We start from the raw sequence: 27,500 nt of genomic DNA, 5'->3' as shown, positions 1-27,500 counted from the left end.
CAGTTCAGTCACTCAGTTGTTTTCGACTCTTTGAGACCCCATGGACTGCAGTACGCCAGGCCTCCCTGTCCATCACCAACTCCTGGAGTTCACTCAAACTCAGGTCCATTGAGTTGGTGATGCCATCCAGCCATCTCATCCTCTGTATCCTCTGTCGTCCCCTTCTCCTCTTGCCTTCAATCTTCCCCAGCATCAGGGTCTTTTCAAATGAGTCAGTTCTTCACATCAGGTGGCCAAAGTATTGGAGTTTCAGTTTCAGCATCAGTCATTCCAATGAATATTCAGGACTGATTTCCTTCACGATGGAGTGGTTGAATCTCCTTGCAGTCCAAGGGTCTTTCAAGAGTCTTCTCCAACACGACAGTTCAAAAACATTAGACTCAATAGATATGAATCAGATAATGGTAGTTAGTACTTGAGCTGATTTCAAGGATGCATCAGGTTAATGAAGTAGAGAGAGTTGAGAAGCTGCAATAATTGACACCACATGGCATTGGCACAGACATACATATAAGAACTTATAACTACATACAAAATTATGTTCCTACTCACATTTTTACCAGAAATTTTTCAGATGGATTTAAAGTTAAAATTTAAGAGTAAACTAATCTGTAAAAGTACAGATTTAAATGGGACTTCCCTGGTGGCTCAGACAGGAAAGAATGTGCCTGCAACGCAGGAGATGCAAGTTTGATCCCTGGGTTAGGAAGATCCCCTGGAGAAGGGAATGGCAACCCACCCAGTATTCTTGCCTGGAGAATCCCATGGAGAAAGAAGCCTGGTGGGCTTCAGTCCATGGGATCACAGAGTTGGACATGACTGAGCGACTAACACACACACACACACACACACACACACACACACACAGATTTAAATATAAAGTTTTACTTCTTATGGAGCAAGAATTATGTAAACAATGTAAGAAATTTCAAGAATATATAGATTTGAGATAATAAAAATTAAATTTTACTCATTAAAGTATTATAAAAAGTTAAAAGATGTTTAAAAACTGAGAAATATATTTACCACTTACCTAACAAGATTTCCTAATTTTAATAGAATAAATTCAAGAAAAGGATACATATTTTAGTAGAATAATTGGCAAAATATAAAATCATGTTTCTTATAGAATGCAAATGACTAATAGCTTATAAATATATGTTTATCCATACCACTAAACCAAGAATATTAATTAAAATGATAATGCATTGCTTTTAAACTATCAGTTTATTAGAAAAGTTAAATGGTAATTCTCAGTATTGGGAAACAGAGAAACCCTCTTACTGGTTATCCATGCATTTTTATTTTGGCATGAATTTTCTGGACCCTATTTCACAATACATACCTTAAAATTTTCTAGGAATTTATCGCAGAGAAATAACCTACACTGCCCAAGGATTTATCTTAAATGATGTTTGTAATGGTGGTGCGTAGCTTCCTATTACTGCTCTAAGAAGTTACAACAAATCCAGTGAATTAGAAAAACACATTTATTATTTTTTAACATTTCTCGAGGTCAGAAGTCTGAAATGGATCTCACTGAGCTTATTGAAATGGGGTCAAATCAAGGGATTGGCAGGACTTCACTCCATCTGGCGGCTCCAGGAGAGAATCCACGTTCTCACTTGCTCCAGCTTCCAGGGGCACCTGCATCCTTGGCTCAGGGCCCCCTTCCCTCTTCAAAGCCAGCCGTGGAGCATCTTCAGATTTTTCTCTGCATCTGACCCTGACTTTCCTGCATCTCTGTTTCACTGATCACTAGGACCTTGTGATTATATAACACAGGATGACCTCTGATGAGCTAGTCCATCCAAAGCAGTGTGGAACAGAAGCAGAGATTATTCATGGTTTTCTTGTGACTGAATTGGAATGCCTCAGAGAGTAGTATCCTGGGTTTGGGACTGTGACGCTTACTCCTTAATGAAAAATGCACCCATTCCTACTTCTTAGGAATCTTTTTAGGGAACACAGTAGTTTTACTGAAATAACACATATTGAAATAAAGACAATCAGTAATAGGTTGTCAGGGTGCACTTTTTAGGTTTTGCAAAAATGATCTCTAGTCTCTGAATCCAGGAGGATGCTTTGCCTTTCGGCGCCTATATAGTCTCATGTCCCAGGTTGCTGCTTATGCTCACCTGGATCCTTCTCACAGTGAAAAAGAGGGGATCAGAAGTATCTCCAGAAAGAACTGTACAGGCATATTTATTTTGCTCATATATCTTTACCAAAATATTGGTAAAAAGTTACCAATATTTTTATGCTTAGAAAGTTTTTACAGCCAACAGTTGTTACAAGAGGGAAAAAAAGCAATCTTGGCTACTGCAATAGGTTAAAAAACAAATGCTTCATTCTAAATACACCAACTTCCTAATCCCTAAAACCCTATACATATTACTTTATGTGGCAAAAAAGTGAATTTTGCCTTATATGGTGTAAATGGTTTTGAGTTAGAGATCTTGGGAAGAGAAAATTATCCTGCAGTATTCAGGTAACATATATCGTTTTGAGAGACAGGCAGAAGATGTTTTGAGAAAAACTCAGAAGTCAGTACAGAAATCAAACATCACCAACTAAATGATAAAAATCAGCATCACTACTAATTTTGTAGCATCAGATGGACAGAGTTATCACCTACCTAGTATGTAGCCAAGAATGAATAATCTGAATCTAACCACGAGGATACATCAGACAAACCCCAGATGAAGAATAGTGTATTTAGTAAGGAGGGAGTGGGTTGTATTCTTCAGCAATGTTAATGTCCCGAAGACAAAGACAGGCTGCGGATGTGTTCTGAGCTAAAGGACGCTAGGGAGAAACACGGCAAATGAATGCAGAACTTGCCTCTGGACTGGATCCCACGTTGCAAGGGGGAAATGCTATGGGTCAGTCCAGCTAATAAAATTAGAATACAAATGACAGGTTTGACACAAGTACTCTATCAACATTATATTTCTTCTTAAATTTTATTTTAATTGGAGGATAATTGCTGTACAATATTCTCTTGGTTTCTGCCATGCATCAACATGAATCAGCCATAGGTATACATATGTCCCCTCCTTCTTGAGTCTCCCTCCCACCTTCCATCCCATCCCACCCCTCTAGTTTATCACAGAACACTGGGTTTGAGCTCCCTGCTTAAAATAGCAAATTCCCACTGGCTGTCTATTTTATCAACATTATAGTTCTTAAGATCGATCATTGTACTGCAGAGAATTTCTCTCCATTCAGATAAAATTATCCCAAAAGAGAAAAACACAAGGTAAATGAGGGAAAATGTCATAAAGTAGATCAAGGGTTTATAGGATTTTTTTGTACTATTCATTTTCTGTAACTTTCTTTAAATGTGAATTCAGTTCAGTTGCTCAGTTGTGTCCCACTTTTTGTGACCCCATGAATCGCAGCACGCCAGGCCTCCCTGTCCATCACCAACTTCCAGAGTTCACTGACTCACGTCCATCGAGTCAGTGATGCCATCCAGCCATCTCATCCTCTGTTGTCCCCTTCTCCTCTTGCCCCCAATCCCTCCCAGCATCAGACTCTTTTCCAATGAGTCAACTCTTCGCATGAGGTGGCCAAAGTACTTGAGTTTCAGCTTTAGCATCATTCCTTCCAAAGAAATCCCAGGGCTGATCTCCTTCAGAATGGACTGGTTGGATCTCCTTGCAGTCCAGGGGACTCTCAAGAGTCTTCTCCAACACCACAGTTCAAAAGCATCAATTCTTCGGCGCTCAGCTTTCTTCACAGTCCAACTCACACCCATACATGACCACTGGAAAAACCATAGCCTTCATTCTCAAATAAAAATTAAAATATATTTTAAAATAGGTCATTTTAACCTAAGCATTGTGTGGAAAAACCCATACAGGTTTGGTTTAACTAAACTCTTCAAAGTGTTAGTGATGTCAAATGGGATCTGAATGTTGAAATCCTCAGATTGTTTCACATGTATGATGGTCTGATGCAATTCACATCATCTGCTTCATTGCCCATGACAAAGAGAATTGTGGAATATTTAGATTTTTCAGACAGTGGGAATCACTGGTCACTAAACCATCGCTCTGGTACACTGATGCAACAAGTTCATTTATGCTATGACATATTTGTTTTAATATTGTCATAGCATCCAAAGTTTCTAACTCTCCATCAGTGTAAGCGAGCTTCCTATTCACTCTTTCCCCCTTTGTATAAAGTCAATAGCATCTGTCCTTCATTTCTTGCCACCCTATCTGTTACACTCACTTTAGTTATTGAGGAGAGTAAAAATCAAGTTTGGCCAGTGAAATGAAGAGAAATTCTCTTTCAAATGCATATGAAGACCACAAACACAGAACTGCAGCTAATATGTATATCTCGCCTCATACCATGGCTCCACAACCACTAGTTTTGGTTCTAGAGGCAGAAAAACTGATTAATTTATGATTTTTAATTTCCAAAAGGTTTGGGGGTTCCCATACAATATCTAGAATAACAACAACAACAAAATCCATCTGCAATTTATAGACAATACGTATTTCTCTCCCCCTTAAATACATGGGCACTCAATTGTCAGAAGAGAAAAAAATACTTTCCCATTTCTCTGTGGAATTATTCTATAATTTGCCTCAGGCCCAGTTAATTCCATCACATAATATTCCATTAGAGATTCTGCCTTAAAAGTTTAATTGTCAAAATTATAACTTAGCTATAAAACCATAATTTTTCAATTATTGTCAACAGAAACTATTAGTGATGAAACCATCACAGTAAGTGTGACATAAAACATAATTACAATTGACTATAAGAAAAATATGAGATTGTTACTTTATCAGAAATGAATGCATCATTAGCCATAAAGCTTTCTTCCTCTTGTAATGTCATAACATCTTAAAAACTCAAGTGTTTTATATCTAAACCTTTGTATCTGCTATTTTGTCATAATTTTTTAAAAATTATATGGTAATTATCCTACTTATCAAATTCATCTCAGCAAAGTCCAGTATGATCCACTACTCACCCAGGGCTACCTTGGTGTGAACCAGGGGAGAGGGGATGGTGCAGTGGAAGAGGAAAAACTTAGAAACATGAGAAACCAACAAATCCTGGAAGGGGCAGAAGAAAATGTACAAGCATTAGGCATATAAAGCAACAATGTTTAAAAAATCCAACCTTCATCATGAACATAAATATTCCATAGCTTTCGTTCCAAAGGACCCTGAGCACGTGGGCGTCCACTGCTGTGGATCAGTCGTGAAGAGTTGTTGAACTAAATCATTTGGTCTTTCCTTCCAGGATTGACATCTTCAAGTATGTCATCTACGGAATTGCAGCTGCCTTCTTTGTGTACGGCATTCTGCTGATGGTGGAAGGCTTCTTCACAACCGGGGCTATCAAAGATCTCTACGGGGATTTCAAAATCACCACTTGCGGCAGATGCGTGAGCGCATGGGTACGTTCTCTGTTTGCACTCAGAGCTTCATGCGGGTTTATTTCAGTAGCACTCTGGTGTTTGTGTTCATCTGCCAGGAATGGAAGTAATATATATTTTTTAACACAGTAACATTGCCTCCTGTGATGGCTATTTAAAATCGTGATGATATTATTTTCTAATTTAAGATTATTACATGTGAAAATTCAGGTTCAAATTCTCAAATCATGTGCAATACAACTAGTTTTGCTTCTGGAGGCAGCAAACTGTTGACTGATTTATATTTTGTTTTTCCCAAATGACCCTGGGCTTCCCATACAATGTTTAGAATAATAGAAAAATCCGTCTGCAATTTATAGATAAATGCATGTCTCTCCTCCTTAAATATATGTCTCGATATTTTACTGTAAATTTGGGTGGAAACTGTAATTTCTGTTTAGTTTTCATGTAAGGTAAGAATTACCCTATATTATACTTATTTAGGTTTTAAATTCTTATTGATATTTAATGGTAAATCAAACTTACAGTCAAGAGATAATGCAGTGCAGAAAATTTAAGCACAAGAGATGAAAATTAAGAGTAATATGGTTTAAAGTACTTTCATATGTTTATGCAGAGTAATTTTCACAAACTTGGGAGCTTCCTTTTTTTTGGGGGGGTGGCATTCAATTTATTTATTTATTTTATTATTATTATTATTATTTTTTACTTTACAATATTGTATTGGTTTTGCCATATGTCAACATGCATCTGCCATATAGCGGATGTACGGGAGCTTCCATTTTAACTAACATTTTTTCTTATTTCCTAATATTATATGAGAATATATATTTAATTACAGCATATATTTCCTATTATGTAAGGTGTCTCTAATAAGGATGGTGTAATTTATTTCAGTCTTATAGAAAAGTTCGAAGAAACCAACTGTTTTCTCCACCAGCTTGTAAAAGTGGTATTATTTGCTCAGTGTCCACAATGATAATAACATGAGAAAATAGTTTGCCCATGTTATGGGTATTTGTTGTCATCTCTGCAATAATTTCTTGTAAGGCTCTTTTGGAGGACACTGTTTATTGTAATAGCTCAGTGTTAGGATCGGCAATATCAGATTACAGACCCAAAGGAAGTTAAGCTAAAGATCTTGGATTAATAAGTAAGATATGAATATTCACTGGGCCAATTTTTAGTGATACGTAAGGGATTTCTCTATTAAGAAGGGACACTGTGATTTTAGGTTCACTTGTACTCTGCCAAGGTCTTCTCTGGTGGCTCAGCAGTAAAGAACCCGCCTGCCGATGCAGGAGACGTGAGTTCGATCCCTGGGTGAGGAGGATGCCCTGGAGAAGAAAATGGGAACCCACTCCAGTATTCTTGCCTGAGAAATCTCATGGACAGAGGAGCCTGGCGGGCTACAGTCCATGGGGTCGCAAGAATCGGACCTGACTTAGTCACTAAGCGGCAACAAATACTGTGCCAATAGAGTATGAGGAATTCAGTTAATGATAGACTTCTTCTTATAATTAGGACAGTATCATTATAATACCACTGTTTGTCATAGCAGATCACTTAACTCCTCCAGATCACAGTTTACTCTCTTATATCATAAAGACATTAGATCATCTTATGGCACCCCATTCCAGTACTCTTGCCTGGAAAATCCCATGGATGGAGGAGCCTGGTAGGCTGCAGTCCATGGGGTCACTGAGAGTCGGAGACGACTGAGCGGCTTCACTTTCACTTTTCCCTTTCATGCATTGGAGAAGGAAATGGCAACCCACTCCAGTGTTCTTGCCTGGAGAATCCCAGGGACGGGGTAGCCTGATGGGCTGCTGTCTATGGGGTCGCACAGAGTCAGACACGACTGAAGCGACTTAGCAGTAGCAGCAGCAAAGCGCAGTCTAGCTCAAAGAGTCCCTCATTCTGAAGCACTAGAATCACAGAGAAAAAGGGTCTCTGAGCACACTTTTACCATTGAGGAGTGACCTTGTGCCAGGAAGAGGGCAACTGACTATGTTGTTTCATTGAGATTGTGAAGTTTCTGCATAGGATTGTAGGCAGAAACAAAAAGTCCTGAAAGAAACCACCTGTGTCATTAATGATTATCTGCTTGCCATTCAAACCTTTCAAAGATATCTCAAATAAGGATTTTTAAAGCAAAACCGGGAGCCACATTTTTTTCTATAATAGTAACAATTTTGTCACCCAGTCCCACTTACCAGCCCAGAATGGTGGTAGCAGCTGCATGGGCTCCCGGAGAGGCGAGGCAGCGGGGACCCACACCATAGCCCACCGGTTCCTTGGGCACCCTCCCTGCACCGGGAACGAGCGGAAGCGGGGCAGAAGCAGAGCTGCGCTTTGTGTGTTTTGCAGAAACATCAGTGCAGCAGAGAGGGCTCTGAGTCAGGCCTGGGCTGTCCCAACACGGGCTCCAGGCAGGGGACCAGCGCCTGCAGAAAGAGGCCAGCTCTGCCGCCGGAGGTGGGCAGCGGCAGCTGCGGACCGCGCAGGGCACACCCCTGCCAGCCTCTCTTCCCACCGCACACCCAGCTCCCTGCTCATGCAGGACTCAGGGCTCCATGGAATCAGAGGGGAAAATAATAATGTTTTATCAGTCACACTGTCCTGCTGCTTATGTTTTTGCTTTCTTGTTTGCATTCTGCTGCTCCCCCTCCCCCCACACACAATTTGTAGATAAATTGTATCTTACAGTCTACTATTTGTTTTATGAGTTCACCTGTTAGCCTGTTAATCAGTCTTCCTTAGCTTTAAAAAGGTCTTTTTGAAAATAGATTCATGAATTTCTATTTGGAATTCTGAATGATATTCACAGGTGGAAAAAAAATTTTTGAAACAACCATATTATAATATTATAGAATCAGCTTTCAGAGTTAGTGCTGAAAGAAAAGTATTATTCTATCCCTGTTTTTTCATGCTGTATAAAATGTAAAGTGGTCACTAGTAACTGATTCTGCTCACAAAATGGAATTGTGCCCAATGCATAAATGCAGTTTATTTTAAAGTGGCATTGCATCTCTGAATAGAAGATGCTAAATGCTATTCTCTTTTTCTAATGAATCTCTTGAAAACATAACTTGACCTGCGTTATGCACTTCTGTCATGCAGCATCGAGACCACTTCAAATTCATTTCAGATTTTTAATGCTGTCCCTAGAAATCCTAAATGGGAGGCATATAAAACACATTAGCATGGTATTAACTCTTAGGGGTGAGGACCACTAGTTTACTAAGAGCATGTGAAAATTTATTTAACTATTCTAAGCAACAATTTTTATCTAAATTAAGTAGTAAATGGCACCAACATGAGTAAAAGTCAAATGTTGCTGAATATATTAAATGTGAACTTAAATTTGATATAGAAATATTTTCTCTCCTTTGAATTTCTTCCCCATTAAGTTTTTTTTTCTTTTCTTTTCTAACTTTACAATATTGTATTGGTTTTGCCATATATCAACATGAATCCGCCCATTAAGTTTTTAAACCAAAAAATACATTTATTTGGTTGCAGTTTGGGAGCTATTCAGTGGCTCACATCTTGAAATCTTGGGATACTTGTTACACCCATCACTAAGTTATCTTGTTCTAAAAATTTCTCATTATGACAGCAATATGGCTCTCAAATGTTATCTATGCTAGTTCTGACACATCAGATTTTTAAGCCCAACACCTTTGAAGTAATGGAGTTCTTAAATGTGCTACTTTCAATACATTTTCCATAAATCTACCTGCTGTAAGTATTCTATAAGACAATAAAAAATTTTAAAGTATATGCATTCATTTACTAGGGCTGCCATAACAAAGTACCATGAAAGTAGCAAAAACATATTGTCTCACATTTCTGGAGTCTTCAAGTCCAAGATCAAGGTGTCAGCAAGACTGGTTCCCCACTAGGGCCGTGAGGAAGCTCTGTTCCTCAGCTCCGGCGGGCGCTGGTGGTCTTTGGCGATCTGGGCTTGTAGAAGCACCACCCCAGCCACGGCCTTCCTCTTCACCTGGTGCTCTGTCCACATGCCTGCTGCTCAGATTTCCCTTTCTGAAGGATCCCAGTCACATTGGGTTCGCCTTATCATTTTTAGTTTGCTTACCTCTGCAAAGGCCCTGTCTCCAAGTAAGGTTACATTCTGAGGTACGGGGGGTTAGGAACTCATCATATGAATTTCAGAGGAACACAATTTGACTCATAACAAACAGGAACAGTATGCCACACAGAGTGTTTATGTTGAATTGTGTGTGTGTGTGTGTGCTCAGTCATGTCTGACTCTTTGCGACCCCATGGACTGTCGCCCACCAGGCTCCTCTGTCCATGGGATTTCCCAGGCAAGACTACTGGAGTGGATTGCCATTTCCTACTCCAGGGGATCTTCCCAATCCAGGGATTGAACCCATGTTTCTTGTATCTCCTGCATTGGCAGGCGGATTCTTTTTTTATTTTTTAATTTTTTAAAATATAAATTAATTTATTTTAATTGGAGGCTAATTTACAATATTGTATTGGTTTTGCCATACATCAACATGAATCTGCCAGAGGTGTACACGTGTTTCCCATCCTGAACCCTCCTCCCACCTCCCTCCCCATACAATCCCTCTGGGTCATCCCAGTGAACCAGCCCCATGTAGACCACTGCACCACCTGGGAATCACACACAATGTTTAAAGTAACAAAACTAAGTGGTTACTTTTTATCCCGTTTTACAGGTAAAGAAAAATATGTATTTACGGTTATCCACTGTATCTGAGGGGATTGGTCCCAGGACTCCTGTAGAGACCAAGACCCACAGATGCTTGAGTCTCTTATATAAAAAAGTGTAGTGTTGTATTTAACCTTACACACATCCCTCCATATACTTTAAATCATTTCCAAATTACTTATAATACCTAATACAATATAAACTCTGTAATTGTCAGTATAAATGCTATAAAATCATTGCTGGCATGTGGCAAATTCAAGTTTTGCTTTTTGGAACTTTCTGGCATATTTTAAAAAATATTTTCCATTCATCATTGGTTAAATTCAAGGGTATCAAAAAGGAAGACCAGCTGTATTTATTATTTTAATCTTTTCTCTTAGCCTCAGATATTTATAGATTTTCACTGCATCATAAGACATACTCTGTAGAATTACCTTTACAGAGTGTATCATGACTCATGGCTCATTTTCCTAACTTTAAGTTAAGTTTTAATAATAAATCCAGTATTAATAATACGAAATGTTAGTTAGGTGCTTATATATGCCAGTTGCTATGCATGGAACTTTACGAAATACTAGGATATTTAATCCTCCAAACTATGTGAGTAGGTACCAGTATTATTGAGATGTAAATATTAATAATTACCTTTATTTCACAGATGATGAACCTGCCACCAGGAGATGAGTACATGGTGGGTGGTGGAGTCAGATTTGCATTCAAGCCTGTGGCACAGAGTCCCTCACTAACCTCATAATCAGGATTTGTCTTGTCATTTATGTTTTATTTGGGCTAATTTCATAGGAGAATTATCTGGCTGTGAGAGTTTTTAATAATTCACCAGCCCCTATTGTTTTACATTTTAGCGATATCATTCATTGGTGACTGGAAAGTTCCTTCATGGCAAAGATGTCCTCATTTTAACCTTGACTTTTATCCACAATCATGAGTTATCTCTTTTTATAAGATAAGGATGCTCTGTGCAAGGTGAAATAACTCAGTAGTCGATTTTGATGACCGCCTCTGAAAGAGTCCTAGGTAACTTTCTAAGTAAAGTTGTCATCAAGGAACTCTGCATTCTAGTCTATCTCTAAAATTCAGTGTCTTCAAAAGTAAATTTTAAAAATAATAACACCATTGATTCAAGACTGCCAAGTTCCTCAAATAAGTCTTAGTCTCTCTCTAGGATATCCCATGGGCGGAGGAGCCTGGTGGGCTGCCATCTATGGGATCGCACAGAGTTGGACACGACTGAAGCGACTTAGCAGCAGCAGCAGCAGGATATTCTAAATCTAACCTCAAGAAGGCAACATCATTTTTTTTTTTTTTTCAGATTATAGCAATGCATTTTAGCACTCTCTCAATAGGGCATAAAGGGGGATGGGGAAACATAAACTGCTTCAAGCATAGTGGTCATATTTAGAAATATTTACCACAGGTATCTGAAGCAGATCTCACACATGCACTTATAGTTTCAGAACTGGACTCTAAATACAGGACAGTGGACCAATCTCAGTGTGACCGTGCAGTTATTAACTGTGCTGGTACATAAATTATGGCAAAAACAGAAAACATGGTCTCATTCTATTCAGGTTTCGAGCATAAAAATGAACAAAAAATTTTGGTGAGCCTTAGAAGATGACATTGACAGAATGGGAAAATTTCTTATAAAAAGTAAATCTTCTAGTGTTGGAATTTTTAATTCGAAATACTTAAAACTGCTGGAAAGCAAAAATTGAAAAAAAGAAAAAGTCTAAATCATCCTGCTTCCTTCCCAGTCACCATAGGTCGTGGTTGGAATTCAGTTCAAATAAAAATACCTTCTCAAAAATATTGAGCCAAGGTTTTATGTTCATTTTTGTTCTTTTGATTATTCAAGTCATGACATATAATTTTGTGCTAAATTGTTCTTTTGTAAATTTGTATATTCAGTGGCATTTTCATTCGACTTCTCTATATATCAGATCATCCATCCGATCATTCTAGGATATAATTTCATAGCATTTAGGAAATGCTTTGTGAAATGCTCCTTATATTTTTAAAAGACTTCCCTATAGCTCAAATGATAAAGAATCTGCCTGCAATGCAGGAGACCCAGGTTTGATCCCTGGGTTGAGAAGATCCCCTGGAGAAGGAAATGGCAACCCACTCCAGTATTCTTGCCTGGAAAATTCCATGAACAGAGGAGCTTGGTGGACTACAGTCCATGGAGTCGCAAAGGTCAGACACGGTTAAGTAACACACACAATATTTTTAAAATCCTAAAGCATTTTTTCAAAAATAAACTTTTTTTTTAAATTTTATTTTATTTTTAAACTTTACAATATTGTATTAGTTTTGCCAAATATCGAAATGAATCCACCACAGGTATACCTGTGTTCCCCATCCTGAACCCTCCTCCCTCCTCCCTCCCCATACCCTCCCTCTGGGTCGTCCCAGTTCACCAGCCCCAAGCATCCAGTATCGTGCATCGAACCTGGACTGGTGACTCCTTTCATACATGATATTATACATGTTTCGATGCCATTCTCCCAAATCTCCCCACCCTCTCCCTCTCCCACAGAGTCCATAAGACTGATCTATACAGGGCATACACACTGAGGAAACCAGAAGGGAAAGAGACACGTGTACCCCAATGTTCATCGCAGCACTGTTTATAATAGCCAGGACATGGAAGCAACCTAGATGCCCATCAGCAGATGAATGGATAAGAAAGCTGTGGTACAGATACACAATGGAGTATTACTCAGCCATTAAAAAGAATACATTTGAATCAGTTCTAATGAGATGGATGAAACTGGAACCTATTATACAGAGTGAAGTAAGCCAGAAAGAAAAACACCAATACAGTATACTAACGCATATATATGGAATTTAGAAAGATGGTAACAATAACCCTGTGTACGAGACAGCAAAAAATAAACTTTTAATCTTACAATAGTTTTAGATGTACAGAATGATGAAGATGGTACAGAGAATGTCCATATATATCAAACTCAGTTTTCTGTAGTAACATCTTACTTTAGCATGGTACATTTGTCACAACTAGTAAGCCTATATAGAAACATTACTATTGACTAAAGTCCACGCTGTGTTCAGGCTTTTTTAGTTTTTCCTAAATCAAGCGTTCTTTTTCTCTCCTAGTATCCCAGTCAGGGAGTACAGATAGCATGTCACAGGTCAGTCATTCCTCCTTAGGCTACTCTGATCTGTGACATTTTCCAAGACTTCCCTTGTTCTTGGTGGTCTAGAAGGTTTTGTGGGGTAGAAGTTAGGCATTTTATAGAATGTACCTGAGTTGAAATCTGGTATATTTCTCATGATTTGGACTGGGGCTTTGGACTTCGGGAAGGAACACTACAGAGACTACTTTCTCATCACATCATTTCTCATACATTTAATGAACTGTTGAAAAAGGAAACTAGAGACATGAAGTAACACTCTCTGATTCATGTCTTCCTAAATGAAATAGTTCTGTTAAAAGCAATCCCATTATACATATAAAAGCAGAAAGGAGAATGGTGGTTTCCAGGGGCTGAGAGTAGGGAAGTGGGGAGATGTGATCAAAGCGTACAAACTTTCAGCTTTACAGAATGAATAAATTGTTGACGGACTTGCCTAGAGGTCCAGTGGTTAAGACTCTGTGCTTAGCCACTGCAGAGGATAAGGGTTCAATCCCTGATCAGGGAATTAAGATTGCACATGCCACGCAGTGGAACCAAAATAGCTAAATAAAATAAAATGTGGGGGAAATATGTTAAAATACAGTTACCATAGATGAATTGTACATAGCAGGATAATAGTCTGTTTTCGTTTTTCCAGAATATTTAAAACCTTCAGTTTTTTTATTTAATTAATATAAAATCAAATCTTAGAATTTGATGCCCACTGAAAAGTTCTTAGGAAAGATTGAAGGCGGGAGGAGAAGGGGATGACAGAGGATGAGATGGTTGGGTGGTATCACTGACTCAATGGACATGAGTTTGAGTAAACTCCGGGAGTTGGTGATGGACAGAGAGGCCTGGCATGCCCAGTCCACGGGGTTGCAGAGAGTTGGACATGACTGAGTGACTGAACTGAACTGAACTGAAAAGTTCTAAGGAGATATAGCTATAACTAATGAATTTTCAATTTCTGCTTATAAAGATATTCTAGTTTAAATGAAGTCGCTTGCACATATAGATTTTTTAATCAAATTTTATAATAAAGCTAGAAATTCACCTTAAGGATGGATAGAAATTATCCTCCAATTCATAGGCTTTATGAACCCTAATGTGGCATCCTGAATCCATTCACTTACAGTAACTGCTTCTACTGTGAGTAACCTCGATTTTATATGTTCAGGTGACACTGCAAATAGAAATACGTTTTCTTAAATTGGTTCCATTGATTTTAATGTGCCAAATATTTCCATACATGTAAAAGTTATAATTTAAACAGGCTACTGGGTTGGGGATTCAATGAGAACTGTGGATTACAGATGGTCTTTTGCAATACTGATTGTTTAGTAGGTACCTGTCTTTTCCAATCAGAAGGCTCATGCCCACTGTACTGGGAATAATCTCCACAAAAAGATTTTTATTTTATCATTTCTTTTAGGAAAAAAAAGAATTATATCTTTCTGACTTTGCATTTAAACCAGTAACGTTTTACAAAACATGAAATTTTACCACATTTTTTGAGACTCAATTTCCTCATTTTAAGATTAGCTACCATAGTTTATGTTTTTTAATTACTTTATGGGGAGATGACATATATTAAGGATATAAAAATCAAAAGCTCACTGAGGAATGAATAAGCCTGGTGGTGGTGGTGGTTTAGTCGCTCAGTCGTGTCCAACTCTGGCGACCACATGGATTGTAGCCCGCCAGATTCCTGTGTCCGTGGGATTTCCCAGGCAAGAATACTGGAGTGGGTTGCCATTTTCTTCTCCAAGGGATATTCCCTACCCCAACTCCCACCCCCCAGGGATTGAACTCGTGTCTCCTGCATTGGCAGGTGGTTCTTTACCACCGAGCCACCAGGAAGGCCCATGTCTAAGCCTAGTATTATCATATTGGGATTCTTGGTCAGAAGACCATTTCTCAGATATTTACAACGTAACTGACAATAAAATAGCATTCACTAAAGGGAAATTTCCTCTATAGTAATATTTGTTGGAGAAGGCAATGGCACCCCAGTCCAGTACTCTTGCCTGGAGAATCCCATGGATGGAGGAGCCTGGTAGGCTGCAGTCCATGGGGTCGCTAAGAGTCGGACACGACTGAGCGACTTCACTTTCACTTTCCACTTTCATGCATCGGAGAAGGAAATGGCAACCCACTCCAGTGTTCTTGCCTGGAGAATCCCAGGGACGGCGGGGCCTGGTGGGCTGCTGTCTATGGGGTTGCACAGAGTCAGACGCGACTGAAGCGACTTAGCAGCAGCAATATTTGTTGGAAAAGAGGCTGGCGGTGCTTTTCTCTCTAATATGATTTGATTTGATTTGAATTCTGCTTTCACTTGAAAAAGTAAAGCCTACATAAGCACATGCATGCTGAGCACACTGATGGACATGGCTGGCTTACAGTGTTTGTTCAGACAGTGGTTAAAATCTTCGAAAGACATTTTTGACCGGTATATACCCAAGGCCTCATATAGTACACATTGTTGACACAGGGATATTTTAATTATTAATGAATTAAAGAGTAAAGGACTTTGATTAAGGGTTTGGAAAATAGAAATAAGCTCCATAAGTAACCTGAAGGGTGCAAACTAGAATGAACTATTTAGAATACTGCAATCATCCAAGTGTTAGATAGGGCAACTGCAAACTCATGATGAATCCTGTACTATATTCTGAAGCATTTTAGTTTGATCTGTTGAATGAATAAGACCAGTGCAAGGTAATAAAGGAGAGCATTACAATTAGTATATTTTTAATAGATTTTATTTTTTAGAGCAACTTTAGGGTCATAGAAAAATTGAACAGGAAATATATTAATAGAAATTTCTTAAATATCTCCAACCCCGACATCTCAACAGCCTCCCTCACTATCAAAATCCTGCACCAGGTGGTACATTTGCTACAATTAATGAGCTGACATGGACGTAAGATAATCACCCAAAGTCCATAATTTCCCTGAGACTTCACGCTTGGTGTTGCACATTCGGTGTGTTTCGACAAGTGTCTGACACATATCTGACTCTGTGGTGTAAAACAGAATACTTTCACTGCCCTGAAAATCCCGTGCTCCACCTGTCCATCCTCCTCTCTCCACGCCTGGCAGCCGCCTGTCCTCTTACTGTCGCCATAGTGTTGCCTTTTCCAGAATGTCATATAACTGGAACCACACGTTACGTAATCTTTTCAGACTTTCTTCACTTAGTCATATGCATTTAAGGTTCTTCCATGTTTTCCTGTGGCTTTACATAAGTCATTTCTCTTAGTGCCGAATAATATTCCATCATCTGAATATAGCAGTTTATTCCTCCATTCAGCTACTGAAGGACATTTTAGTTGCTTCCATGTCTTGACAATTAGGAATAAAATGGGTAGAAACATGGCAAATAGTTTTTTTTTTTTAAAGCAAGTTTCTGATCACCACTTGTGCCAAGATAGCTTTAGGCCATACTGTTGACAATAATGATGATTGCATATTTTCAAGTAATTTACATAATAACACAAGTAATTTTTTCTTCAGTAAACTTTACACTGTGTGCTTCTCGAAGCCTACTGAGTTCAGTATTTTTGGTGCTGCTCCATTTTGCATTCTTAGTGATAGCATATTCAGGCGTCCGTTTGCTTTCCTTTGCCTTGGTATTCTCTCATATTAGAGCTGTGGTTCTCAACCAGATGCTGTTTCTCCACTCCTTGCCTTCTCCCCGCAGGGGACACAGAAATTTTGGTTATGTAACTATTGTCTATTGAGTAGAGACCGGGGATGTTGTTAAACATGTTGCAATACACAGGGCACTATCCATAACAAAGAATATTCTGGCCCAAATTTTCAATAGTGCTGAATCTGGGAAATCTTGATTTCAAATTTGGTTCATATCAGTCCCTCACTCACCTATGCATTTGGCTATTTTGTTGACATTGACATGGATTTCTGGCTAATCATTCCAATTGTGCTTTTTTTTTTTTTCCCCCGACTTCAGGTGTGGTACCCTGAAGAGCCTAAGGAAAATATCAGAGAAGTTTTCACATCAAATGTACTCATGAGAGCTTTATTGATTCCCATAGAGCAGCAGTTCTTTATGTTAGATGCCCATTAAAATTGTCTGCAAAGATATTGTAAATTCAGATATAATTGTCACGGGCAAAGCCTGATCTCTTTCTCAGATCTGCCAGATGATCTCGCTGTGTGTGCACGGTTGGAAACCACTGTCAGAGGCATGCCCCTCAGCTCACGTTCACTCAGCGAGACTGCTGGATGACCAGATCACTCAGCCCGGAGGTGTTTCTGCCTTCAAATCTACAGCTGTTTTCTCTTGCTCTTCAAGTGGGGACATGATTGAATTGATAATCTATAAATGCATTCCCAATGAGGAAATGTCATTGAAAACATATTTTTGGGAAATGAGGGAGCTCTGAGTTAAAAAATACTTTATCTAAGTATTTTTATAAGCTGTGCTGTAAAACACTGATGAGAAAGAGACTTTATAGACAGTGTCCTGAGTGGAACCCAACAGTATATGTTTGGTATATGTTTGCATATACCCACAGGGAGGCCTGGCATGCTGTGGTTCATGGGGTCGCAAAGAGTCGGACACGACTGAGCGACTGAACTGAACTGATAGATCCATTTAATTCATTTCACTGAAGTTTGAGTCTGCGTTATGCCCAAATTTATTCATTATATCATAACATTAAATTTGATATATGGCTAATTTTTTCAGTGTTTACATAATCCTTAGATTCAGAGACCCTTGGAGTCAGAGTCAGCTGGCTCTTTTTCATCAGTTCAGCTAACGTCTGAGATGTTATTTTTACCCAGACTGGTACACATCTGCTGAGTTCCCCCAGAAAGTCTATGGCTTAACCAAGTGTGATTTTCTTAGACATCAAGCTTAAATTCATAGGCACACAGATGAAAAATAAATTACCTTTTACAAGTCACTCTCAAGTTAAATACACTGTAATCTCAAAGCTGCATCATCAAGGGGTAATCATGTGTTTTAACCTTCTTCCAAAGACTAAGAAAACCTTGTTTCTTGCAGTTCCATATTTCAATCTCCCTTCTAAATTTCAAACAATAATTAGAACATCTAGGTTGAAATCAAAATAATACATATTTTTAAAAATTTTAAGCCACTAAGAAGGAATTCACAGCAAGATCGTTGAGTGTAATACTAACACATATTAGACCCTCAACAAATGTATTTTGAATAAAAATAAACACAAAACAAGAACTATGGTAACAAGAAGGTACCTATTGTGAAAGTCATTTGCATGTTCTGATGAAATGGTACTCAATAATGATGTGATAATAAGATTGCTGGATATTGATTATGAATCTGGCATCCACATCTTTATCATTTAATGGCATTAAATGTCATTAAAAAAATGACAGTTTTTACCATCCAAGATCAACAAGTTAACTAATCTAAACCAAACCAAAGAAATTTTACTGAGATATTTTTATTTGTGAATTAGGAGGAAATGGTCAGTGTTTTAATATAAGTGAGAGATACATTAAACTGTGGCTGAAATAGGAAAAGCCAGTGAGTCCACTTTATATATCAGACTTCCATAAGACCCATCCCTCTCTCCTTTCTATAAACAGGGCCACTGCTGTTTAGTTTAGAAAGTAAAATATATTGTTGTTCAAGGCAATAAACACCACATGCGAATAAATAGTTTACAAAATATTTATAACAATAACGATGTATGGTGACAGATGTTAACTAGACTTATTGCAATGACTGTTTCACAATATATACAAATAGCAAACCATTATGTTGTACACCTGAAACTGATATATCAATTATACCTCAGTTTAGAAAAAAAGAGTAGCTCATATATTTAACGCTCAGACAACAAAAAATACCTGTCATATTACTAGCAGTGGAAAGCTAGAAATAAGATGATAATCATGAGATATTTTATTACATATAGAGAATGTTTACCTAGAATCACACTTTATCAATTCAAATAATTTTTCAATCTTAGTAATTATCAGATTCTAAGGGAAAACATAAAGTAGGAAGATAGCCTTATATTTTTAGCATGTTTAGTATGGATACTTTAGTGACTATGAACTCCCTAAAATGTAACTGCTTTGTACTCCAACTCAGAAGTAAAATCTTTTGTATGTTAGAACAAAAGTTAATGCACTAGTCCTCATGAAAACATGTTCTCGCAGCAAAGATTGATTCTGTAAAATTCAGCTTTATTACTATGCTGTGACATTATAGCAAATACGGTTTCAGAATTCACTCCTTCCATTGCCTTGTGAAGTAGCAGCAGCAACACAGTTCAGAGAATTCCGGGCCAGTTTGAGTGTAAACCCATAGAATCCAGAGTCCCATTCCACCGTAAACAGCACCATCAAAAGAAGCTTTTGAAAAGTCCCCTGAGTCGGAAAGGAATATAAGGCCAAATGGAACCGAAAGGCCTGCAGATCACTCTCCTGTGGGTTCTGAGTCGCCGTTACCCTTCAGAGGACTGGGTCTGAAGTGGCAGTATCATGTTCATTATTCTTGAGATTGTAAATTAGCACTGAGGCCTACAATTCTGCATGATGAAAATGTTAATAAACAGAGCTTTTTCCTCCCAGGAGTTCCATTAACAAGATTTCTTCAGTTTGGGGTAGTTTCCAGACTTTCGAGAGGCTTCCTCTTCCAGCGGAAGACGTTAAGTAATTTTCCCAGACTTGAGAACTTCTCATGCTTTTTATTTTCTGCAAACATGAAGCCTAATTTCCTTATTCTATACATTCCTATCATTCAGGCAAGATATATGTTTGGTGGTAGTAGGAATAATCACAATAATACTACCTAGAATAAAAAGTACTGATACTTTGCCTGGGCTTCGTATGCGCCAGGTTTGACACTCAGTGCTTCCACTGAATCATCTCATTCCAGCCTCTCAACAGTCATGCAGTGAGTGTAACTGTAGATTACAATTGTGATTGTAATTTCAGATCAGTTTAGCAGGCATGCTCTGCTAAATTAATCACAAAGAGGCATAAAAAGCAGCCTAGACTCAATCCAGTTCAGAAATCTGTGGCTTTAACCAGCATGCTTTAAGGCCCCCTTTCTTGCTAAACAAATGTGACATCTAGGCTGGGGACACAGTAAATGAGTGGCATATCAATGCTTGATAAATCAATCAGTCAATCAAAGGTAAAGTTAGTGTGCATGAAAGAAGAGTTAGACTTAAAGTTTACAAAAGTCATTCAGAAAGAGGAGTAGAAATACACACTCATATCATTATATACCAAAATGACCTGTGAGTCATTGTACTTAGCTTAAATATTTATGATGTGAATTTGTGCCCATTTAGTTGTCATACAAAGCTATTCATCTTAAATTTATCAGTTAATGTTTTCTAAAGTTAAAAAAATGTGTGGTGAGGTTTTCAAGATCAATACATGAATGAAACAGGCATTAAGATGCAGATGGAGGAACTCTTCCCCTGTACATCAGAACCCCTGTGATGTAGTTTTCCAGCCCCTTTCTTCTCGTGATCCATGTTCACCCTCTCTCAGCTTCCTTACTGGTGGCAGGACCTACCGGAGTGATAAATACTGAGCTGTGTATGTTAAACACAGAATCCCTCCTTCCCAGTAGCTTATATGTTTTCTGTCTCGACTTTTTCTCTGTTGCAGTTTATTATGCTGACATACCTTTTCATGCTGGCCTGGCTGGGAGTCACGGCATTCACCTCACTGCCAGTTTACATGTATTTCAACCTGTGGACCATCTGCCGAAACACCACCTTAGTGGAGGGAGCGAATCTCTGCCTGGACCTTCGTCAGTTTGGTAGGTGTATCCCTGGCTGTAAATACAGCACCTCATACGGTTTGCTCCATTTTAAAATAGTATAATGGAAAAGAAGACAGCAACCCACCCCAGTATTCTTGCCTGAAAAGTCCCAGGGACACAGGAGCCTGGCAGGCTACAGTCTAAGGGTTGCAAGGGGTTGGAAACAACTGAGCAACTGAGAAAACTAGTGTAAACCACTTTGGAACCATAATTACTTCGACCAGAGAGAGAGGTGCATCAGAATCTTCATGTTTAAGTCATTCTTCTAAAACCAAACTAAGGGAATTTCAGAGTGAGTGCAAGTCACTCTTATGAACCGTGTAGTGTTTGCATAGTATTTTCATTCTCCCCTGATAAACTATATAGTCTGTGAAGTCTGTATGAAGCTCATCTAAGAAATAGATACTTCATTGTTTTCTAAAACAGGGGAAAAAACTAAACTTTACCATTTCATAATAAAAAAAAAAAAAACTAAATCAATCAGTAGTCCTCTTCAGTTCAGTTCAGTTCAGTTGCTCAGTCGTGTCTGACTCTTTGCGACCTCATGAATCGCAGCACGCCAGGCCTCCCTGTCCATCACCAACTCCCAGACTTCACCCAGACTCACGTCCATCAAGTCAGCGATGCCATCCAGCCATCTCATCCTCTGTTGTCCCCTGCTCCTCCTGCCCCCAATCCCTCCCAGCATCAGAGTCTTTTCCAATGAGTCAACTCTTTGCATGAGGTGGCCAAAGTACTGGAGTTTCAGCTTTAGCATCATTCCTTCCAAAGAACACCCAGGGCTGATCTCCTTCAGAATGGACTGGTTGGATCTCCTTGCAGTCCAAGGGACTCTTAGGTTATTTTTATTTAGGGCTGAAACCTCATGTAATAATAATAATTTCTTACGTGTATAAGGGCTTACAATAGTTTGTATATGTTTGCCTGCTTAGTTCTCACAGTAATTCTGTGTGGTGGGTACTGTGGTTATCCTCTTTATAAATGACAAAACTGAGGTCCCAGGAGGTTAAGTTTCCTGTCCAAGGTGACACGGCTAGTAAGTGAGAGTGCTGGATTCACTCCATCCAGTTTCAGAGTCTGTTCTTGGTTCGAAGTGAGCTGCCTCACCTGTTGAAACAAGCACTGAACTATGAATGAGGAAAGTTGAGTCTAATCTCACCTAACCTGTTTGGAATCCCATCCCATCCTTTGTAATAACATGGGGGCTACAGAATTTATAGAAGATATGCAAAGTCATGTGCTCAAACTGATATTTTTTTTTACAACACAGCTGTTAGTGGATTGCCATTCCCTTCTCCAGGGGATCTTCCTGACTCAGGGATCGAACTCAGGTCTCTTGCATTGCAGGTGAATTCTTTACCATCCAAGTCACCAGGGAAGACCTTTAAAATCTAACAGAGTGTTATAAATGTTTTTCTCTAATGCAGGTGTCCCTGTACTTCAGGCAAGTGGGAAACAGTTCAGTAGAGGGGATCGCAAGGTTAGACTGTGGCTCTGAGGTTAGACTGTAGACAGACTGCAGGGTATGGTAGAACCAGTCCATCACCAGCTAGCCCAATGTTTCAAAACAGTGTCTACCTACGCTCTTGTTAGAAGGAGTTCCAGCCCCCATTGTGTGATGCAGATGAAAATCAGGATGATTTTCTGTGCATGGGGTTCTCGGCAAGAAGATGATGGAAGGAATGTGGACAGGTCTTCTCTGGGGAAAGTTTTAACCTTGGAAACATGTCCCTGTAAACACAGGAAAAGGAAACCTTGGCACCTACTGCTGGAGGACACTGGAAAATAGCTGCTCGGAAAACCACAGCCCTAACTTCAGCATCCCCACCCCCAACTAAAATGTCTTCCTTTAATTCTTCTAATCTGAAAAATTAAAATTGGAAGAGATGTGGCTAGTCTCACAGAGAGGGTTGCCAGGTAAATTACAGGATACCCAGTTAAGTTGGAATTTCTGATAAGCAATATATGTAGTCCAGTACATCCCAGATATTGTAGGGGATATACATCGGGTAAGTGTAAAGCATGACTATGATTAAAGCTGCTCTTTGAACCTTAGCCCTGTAACAGCATAGTTCAGTTCAGTCACTCAGTCATGTCTGACTCTTTGCGACCCTATGAACTACAGCACACCAGGCCTCCCTGTCCATCACCGACTCCTGGAGCTTGATCAAACTCATGTCCATTGAGTTGGTGGTGCCATTCAACCATCTCATCTTCTGCCGTCCCCTTCTCCTCCCACTTTCAATCTTTCCTAGCATCAGGGTATTCTCAAATGAGTCAGTTCTTCGCATCAGGTGGCCAAAGGATTAGTTTCAGCTTCAGCATCAGTCCTCCCAGTGAATATTCAGGACTGATTTCCTTTAGGATGGACTGGTTTGATCTTGCAGTCCAAGGGACTCTCAAGAGTTTTCTCCAACACCACAGTTCAAAAGCATCAATTCTTTGGCGCTCAGCTTTCTTTATAGTTCAACTCTCACATCCATGCATGACTACAGGAAAAACCATAGCTTTGACTAGATGGACTTTTGTTGGCAAAGTAATGTCTCTGCTTTTTAATATGCTGTCTAAAGGAGATTAGTCCTGGGTGAAACTCCAGTACTTTGGCCACCTCATGCAAAGAGTTGACTCATTGGAAAAGACTCTGATGCTGGGAGGGATTGGGGGCAGGAGGAGAAGAGGACGACAGAGGATGAGATGGCTGGATGGCATCACTGACTCGATGGACGTGAGTTTGAGTGAACTCTGGGAGTTGGTGACGGACAGGGAGGCCTGGCATGCTGCAATTCATGGGGTCGCAAAAAGTCAGACATGCCTGAGAGACTGAACTGAACTAGGCTGGTCATAGCTTTTCTTCCAAGAAGCAAGTGTCTTTTAATTTCATGGCTGCAGTCACCATCTGCAGTGATTTTGGAGGCCACAAAAATGATGTCTGTCACTGTTTCCACTGTTTCCCCATCTATTTGCCATGAAGTGATGGGACCAGATGCTGTGAATGTTTTCTCAATGTTGAGTTTTAAGTCAACTTATTCACTCTCCTCTTGTACTTTCATCCAGGATTTATTCAGGCTTAGCTTTTCTCTGTGATGTGAAGAGGTGTCATGCAACCTTTCACATCATCTGTACAGGCTTTCTGTTTGCTCTTAACAAAGAATCTACTGCCTGGACAGCATTTATTTACCCTCCAAATAATACATCTTTAATAAGAATCCTTAATGTTCATATGCAATCAAGTTATAAACAAAGGGCATCAGAAAAGAAAAAAACCAACCCCCCAGTTGTGGATCACAATGGGTACAGACAGAGGCAACAGAATTTCCTGATGGGTTGTATGTGGGGGTCGACAGGAAAAGAGGATTCAAGAAGGAATTTGTCTTTTTGATTAAGCAACTGGGAAGGTTGATTAGCTATCAAATGAGATGGCAAAGCCAACCAGAAGAGCTTGCTCAGGAGTGGGGCAGGCAAGGGAGATCAGACTTCAGTTTTGGCAGTGTTGTTTTTCAGGTGCTTATTAGAAGTCTCAATAGAGTTGTCAAGTAAGAAATTGGATATTTGGGTCTTGGTTTCAGGAGAGAAGTATGGGGCTGTCTGTATGGATTTAGGAATCTTGATAATGTTTAAAGTTGAAAACTCTGAATGGCTGAGGTCAGCAAAGGAGACAGACAGATAACTGAGGACTGAACACTGGGAAGCACCACTGAAAGAGATCCTAGCTCACTGGAGGAACCAGACAAAGATACTGACAGGGAGAAGCCGGTGAGAACAGAAAGGTGAAAATGGGAGGATGTAGACTTTGGAATCCAAATAAAGAGACCATGAAGGATGCAAGTCTCCTCTGTCCATGAGATTTGCCCAGGCAAGAATACTGGAATGGGTTGCCATTTCCTTCTCCAGGGAATCTTCCCAACCCAAGGATTGAATCCATGTCTCCTGCATTGGCAGGCAGATTCTTTAACCATTGAGCCACTAGGGAAGCCTTGCAGGAGTCATCAGCTGCCTCCAGTACTGCTGACTGGCGAATAGAAGGCGAACTAAGAATTCATCTTCAGTTTTAACAATGTGGAGCGCATGAGTGATCTTCATAAGGAAAGTTTCAGTGGAGGATTGGGGTGAAATTTGACTGGAAGGGGTTTAAGTGAAAATGGAAAGAAAGGAATTGCAAACTGAGCCTAAGCAACACTTCCTAGAAGTTTTGCTGCAAATGCGAATAAAGAAATAGGCAATGAAATGCATGCGTAGCCAGGGTGTTTCATGTGAATGAATGAAGTCTGCAACAGATCAGCAAGGAGAAAGATAGGCTTTCCTGGGAAGATTTCTCACTAATGATGATTTATTAGACACATCTTCCAGAGGTTCTTTTTAACCCCTCTTAGACTTACCATGGCAAAAAAGGAAGGTCCCAGAGAAGGATCTCTGAATTCAAGATATTGCAAGTACATTTTTTTTTAACTGAAATAATTGCCCAAACCATTGGCAAACCAGGTTAGTATACCAGATCCATAGACATGGAGACTTGATGGTGCACCTCAAAGCTAAGAATGTGTGAATATGTATACATATTAAAACTAAATAATATGTCCATGTATTGTTATGCAGCAAGTGCTAAAAGCTGAAGTATTAGTTTGCTCAGAAGTTGTGAATTTATCCTTTCATATATATATGTGTTTAACACTTCAGGAGTTCTCAAAACAAAATCAAAGACCCATTTTAGGATGAACTTGATCACTTCTGTAAAATGAGGTCTGTGGCAGTGCATCACCTATGTGCTTGTTAAAAATGCAATACTCCCGGCAAACGTTCACAGACTCTGATGGATCAGTCCTCCGGTGGATCCAGAGATACAAATTTGTGATAGTTCCCCAGGAGATTCTGATGTGTTCAGTTTAGTCACTCAGTCGTGCCTGACTCTTTGCGACCCCAAAGACTGCGGCATGCCAGGCCTCCTTGTCCATCACCAACTCCTGGAGCTAACTCAAACTCATGTCCATTGAGTCAGTGATGCCATCCAACCATCTCATCCTCTGTCGTCCCCTTCTCCTCCAGCCTTCAATCTTTCTCAGCATCAGGGTCTTTTCCAGTGAGTCAATTCTTCGCATCAGGTGGCCAAAGAATTGGAGTTTCAGCTTCAGCATCTGTCCTCCCAATGAATATTCAGGACTGATCTCCTTTAGGATGGACTGGTTGGATCTCCTTGCAGTCCAAGGGACTTTCAAGAGTCTTCTCCAACACCACAGTTCCAAAGCATCAATTCTTTGGCACTCAGCTTTCTTCACAGTCCAACTCTCACATCCATACATGACTACTGGAAAAATCAGAGCTTTGACTAGACAGATCTTTGTTGACAAAGTAATGTCTCTGCTTTTTAATGTGCTGTCTAGATTGGTCATAACTTTTCTTCTAAGGAGCAAGAGTCTTTTAATTTCATGGCTGCAGTCACCTTCTGCAGTGATTTTGGAGCCCCCCAAATCTGTCACTGTTCCCCATTGTTTCCTCATCTATTTCCCATGAAGTGATGGAACCAGATGCCATGATCTTACTTTTCTGAATGTTGAGCTTTAAGCCAACTTTTTCATTTTCCTCTTTTATTTTCCTCAAGAGTCTCTTTAGTTCTTCACTTTCTGCCATAGGGGTGGTGTCATCTGCATATCTGAGGTTATTGGTATTTCTCCTGGCAATCTTGATTCCGCTTGTGCTTCCTCCAGCCCAGCATTTCTCATGATGTACTCTGCATAGAAGTTAAATAAGCAGGCTGACAATATACAGCCTTGACGTATTCCTTTCCTGATTTGGAACCGATCTGTTGTTCCATGTCCAGTTCTAACTGTTGCTTCTTGACCTCCACACAGATTTCTCAGGAGGCAGGTCAGGTGGCCTGATATTCCCATCTCTTTAAGAATTTTCCACAGTTTTTGTGATCCACACAGTCAAAGGCTTTGGCATAGTCAATAAAGCAGAAGTAGATGTTTTTCTGGAATTCTCTTGCTTTTTCGATGATCCACCAGATGTTGGCAATTTGATCTCTGGTTCCTCTGCCTTTTCTAAATCCAGCTTGAACACCTGGAAGTTCACATACTGTTGAAGCCTGACTTGGAGAATTTTAAGCATCACTTTACTAGCGTGTGAGATGACTGCAATTGTGTGGTAGTTTGAGCACTCTTTGGTACTGCCTTTCTTTGGGATTGGAATGAAAACTGACCTTTTCCAGTCCTGTGGCCACTGCTGAATCTTCCAAATTTGCTGGCATATTGAGTTCAGCACTTTCACAGGATCATCTTTTAGGATTTGAAATAGCTCAACTGGAATTCCATCACCTCCACTAGCTTTGTTCATAGTGATGCTTTCTAAGGCCCACTTGACTTTGCATTCCCGGATGTCTGACTCTAGGTGAGTGATCACACCATTGCAATTATCTGGCTCATGAAG

The 27,500-nt window shown here is 39.5% G+C and overlaps 1 protein-coding gene across 3 annotated transcripts in view; it reads left to right on the top strand.

Moving 5' to 3' along the window:
- The window catches only part of GPM6A (glycoprotein M6A), a 257,612-nt gene that overhangs the window by 220,882 nt on the left and 9,230 nt on the right, over positions 1–27,500 (top strand). For all 3 annotated transcript variants that reach the window (XM_027529712.1, XM_027529711.1, XM_027529710.1), the window contains exons 3-4: positions 5,272–5,428; positions 20,924–21,077. In XM_027529712.1, the coding sequence (XP_027385513.1) occupies positions 5,272–5,428; positions 20,924–21,077 (311 nt within the window). The remainder of the gene's footprint in view (positions 1–5,271; positions 5,429–20,923; positions 21,078–27,500) is intronic.

The sequence above is a fragment of the Bos indicus x Bos taurus genome, chromosome 27 (assembly GCF_003369695.1).
Source record: "Bos indicus x Bos taurus breed Angus x Brahman F1 hybrid chromosome 27, Bos_hybrid_MaternalHap_v2.0, whole genome shotgun sequence".
In the NCBI taxonomy this organism is placed as follows: Eukaryota; Metazoa; Chordata; class Mammalia; order Artiodactyla; family Bovidae; genus Bos; species Bos indicus x Bos taurus.
Note: the sequence above shows the minus strand (reverse complement) of the source record. Positions and strands in the feature narration are given on the sequence as shown.